The 3,274-nt window shown below is 37.2% G+C and overlaps 1 protein-coding gene across 3 annotated transcripts in view; it reads left to right on the top strand.

Moving 5' to 3' along the window:
* Window positions 1-984: 984 nt before the first annotated feature.
* SEC11C (SEC11 homolog C (S. cerevisiae)) overlaps window positions 985-3,274 on the top strand; it is a 10,027-nt gene continuing 7,737 nt past the window's right edge. The window contains exons 1-3 of one of the 3 annotated variants that reach the window (XM_009330321.1): window positions 985-1,194; window positions 2,069-2,218; window positions 2,374-2,439. In XM_009330321.1, coding sequence (XP_009328596.1) covers window positions 1,112-1,194; window positions 2,069-2,218; window positions 2,374-2,439 — 299 coding nt within the window. In that variant the 5' untranslated portion in view covers window positions 985-1,111. The remainder of the gene's footprint in view (window positions 1,195-2,068; window positions 2,219-2,373; window positions 2,440-3,274) is intronic. The other 2 variants (XM_009330320.1, XM_009330322.1) reach the window with 2 other exon arrangements.

Below are 3,274 nucleotides of genomic sequence, written 5' to 3' on the forward strand. Positions count from 1 at the left end.
GGCGGGGTGGGAGACTGCGGCTGCCTGGGGGGGCTTTCAGGCCTTGGGTTCAGAGCTGAGAAACTGTATTTTTATATCCCTGTCAGTAATCAGCTTCGTTCTGGAGGTGCAGCATGTAGAAGCAAATTAGTGTATTTGAGCTCTTGTAGTTCAAAATAGGTATCTTCTATCTATGTTATGTGATTATGCAGATAACTGGTTGGAAGGGAGAATATAACACTGGTGACAAACCTTCTGATTTCTAAGTTGTTTGTTTTTTGTTTTTTGGGTTTTTTTTATATCTATCAATAATTAAAAAAAAACACCAACTTCAGAGCAGATTTTGAAGCTTGACCAATGTGGAGTTAAGTGGGTCATGTACCTGAAAATCCCAGCATACATGTTTTCAAACGTCTGGAAATTTCTGGTTCCATATTTTACCAGTGAGCCACATGGTAAATGGAGATGGGCAGGGTTGTTTTCCACCAGAGTATCTTTGTATGTTGCCAAGAAAAAAAAAAAAGGAGATAGTGTGAAGAAAATGTATCCGCTGCTGTAATGGCTGGGAAAGCAGTAGAATTTTGGGGCGGAAAATTCTGCCTGACAATAGCAGGAGATGATCCTTTGTCATGTCTCTTCTACTCCCACAGCTCCTCCTTTTAAACAAAAATAACTGTTCAAAGTACAAAGTCCACTATTACTGATCTTACAGTATTTGTCACTTGTGTTTTGAATACTTATGAGCTCAGGTAGGAGTCAGGGACGCGTGATCATTGGATCACTTGCCATATAGCTTCCTATATTTTAGAAGTCTTTGCTAGGGAGTTCGCTAGCTTCTAGCACTAACAAATGGGAGTATTGCACAGGAGTAATAAGCCAAGATTGAGCCATGCAATGGATTAAATCTTTATGCTGCAGTATGGTTTGTATGGTTGGATTGCCTATACAGCAATCTGTTCCATGAGGCTTCTGTTGGAATACGATTTCAGCATAGAAGTCCGTGTGCCTGGATTGTGATTCAGTGTTGCATATGGGTTGAAATTCTATGTTGTGCTTCTAAATACAACACAGTAACTTTTAAAAACAATTTTCTTGTTTTATATAGCTGTATTACCAAGTCTTAAATTTTGCTATGATAGTGTCTTCTGCCCTTATGATATGGAAAGGGCTGATCGTCATTACTGGAAGTGAAAGCCCTATTGTTGTGGTGCTCAGGTAAGTCAATGTAAAGGCTTTTTTGTTAAAGTCCAAATATTGTTTTGTCTCCTCCCCTTCCCCCTTGGATAGATTTGGAGTTTGAAATCTCACCTACTTAAAGAAGTACTCAAACACTTATTTTCTTCTGTTTTTGGACACTTAGCAAAGGCTGCTTTTGTAATTGCAGTCTAGTTTTCATTGAAATTTGTTGAAACAGTAGATATGTGGTATATAAAGAGCCAGTCATGCAGGCCCCTGAGTGCTGATCAAATACATGAAGATAAACCCATGTTCATGGAAGATTCAGCCTTACAGAAATTGAATGTGTGTCAGCAAGGAATGTATGCAGTAAATAACATGAACAGACGATTTTCATTATTGTTATTAGTTATGGAATCTGGAATCCTACCTTAAAGGTTGTTACCAAAAGATACTATGGCTGGCTTTGAAAAAAGGCATGGATTTTCTGGTCATTAATAGTAATCACTGATGTAAGCATAACTCTTGCTCATGTTAATTAAACTCTGTGTATAGAAGTACTTCCTATTGTACTGTGAAATATTTTTTGGCTTTTCACTAATGGATTGGTTTTCTTAACCAGAATGGCTTGTTGTGTTCCTTCCTTATAGCTACAATACTGTTACTTTTCTATACAGCTTCTTTCTTTCTTTCATTGAGGCAGTAAGAAAGTCTTCTATAGCCTGGCTCAGCTTGGGACTTACTGAGGTTTGCGTTGTGTTAAATGTCCGTGTAGTGTTACTGAATGGGTGAAGCTACAGATTTCAGTTAAAATCGTGAGTTTATCTGTAAGAATTAAATATTCTTTGTTTTTATGGTTCTTCTTTCAGTTACCATAATGCTAATAAACTTTCTCTTTCTTTTTTTTTTTTAGTGGCAGCATGGAACCAGCTTTTCACAGAGGAGACCTGTTGTTCTTAACAAATTTCCATGATGACCCAATCAGAGCTGGTGAAATAGTTGTTTTTAAAGTTGAAGGCAGAGACATTCCAATAGTTCACAGAGTAATCAAAATACATGAAAAGTAATGCAACTTGGCATTTTCCTTGTTTCTAAATGTAGTTTCATTCATCGTGACTTTCACTTACATTTTAATTTGGTAGTATTTTATGAAAAAGGCAAGAGGATATGCTGTAAGATAAAACTCATCTCTAGGATGTGATCTGCTTTCGTCCCCAGTTCTGTGGCGTACTTCTTGAGACCCTGGCTCCTGTCCCTCAGCAAAGTTGCTCAGGTTCGAAATAGGTAAACCTGTGCCAAAGAGGAGTCCAGTAACACAAGCTATACGTGTTATTTTTGCCAGCAGAAGCAATATGTATGGGAGCAGAGTCCACTTCTGTACTGACTGTCATAGAATGGGGATTTTGGTTATGAGAAATGGCTATTTCTAAAAGCAAATCTCTGAAAGAAGGTGAAGATTCAGAATTAGCATTATAGATGAAGTCTGACAAGTATGTGATCTTTGCTAACTGAAGTTTTCCAGAAGAGAGATTTGACTCAGAATGAGAGATTCTTACTCTTTTTGTGTCTGTTAGTCACAATGCCAACAACAATTCATGCTGAAAAGCAACAGGTAGATTACTTGTTTTTACCTTTATTGCATATCCCTGGTATGATAAACAGTTCCTTCTCAAACAAAGAGAGGCAATGCTGTTTCTGATTCTGCACAGTGAAAAGCTAACCTGGAGGTGGCAAGCATTGACATTTGCTCCTCATGAGGTCCTGGCCATGAACTGAAGGTGTTTATCATTTGAGTAATATATGTTCTTCAATGCATTTTTGAAACAAATATGTATATACAAGAATTACCTCTTTTTTTTTAATACCTAATTTGTTTTCGTAAAAACTCCTTGTTTCTTGATATCATTACTTGCAATTAGCAGCTTCGTGAGCAAAATCATTTTGAAGATTGTAAACTTAACTTTATTTAAATGGGAGTGTTGAAACGAAGTATTGTATCTGCACATATGCCTAACGCTTGAAAGAGAGCGAAACTTGGCAGCTTTTCTAACAGCGGTGGTTAAATTAGATCATGTTCAAAACGTAGTGTAAGATACTTTGTTCATTTGAAACAGTAGGG

This window comes from Pygoscelis adeliae, unplaced genomic scaffold (genome assembly GCF_000699105.1).
Source record: "Pygoscelis adeliae isolate BGI_AS28 unplaced genomic scaffold, ASM69910v1 Scaffold568, whole genome shotgun sequence".
Classification (NCBI taxonomy): Eukaryota; Metazoa; Chordata; class Aves; order Sphenisciformes; family Spheniscidae; genus Pygoscelis; species Pygoscelis adeliae.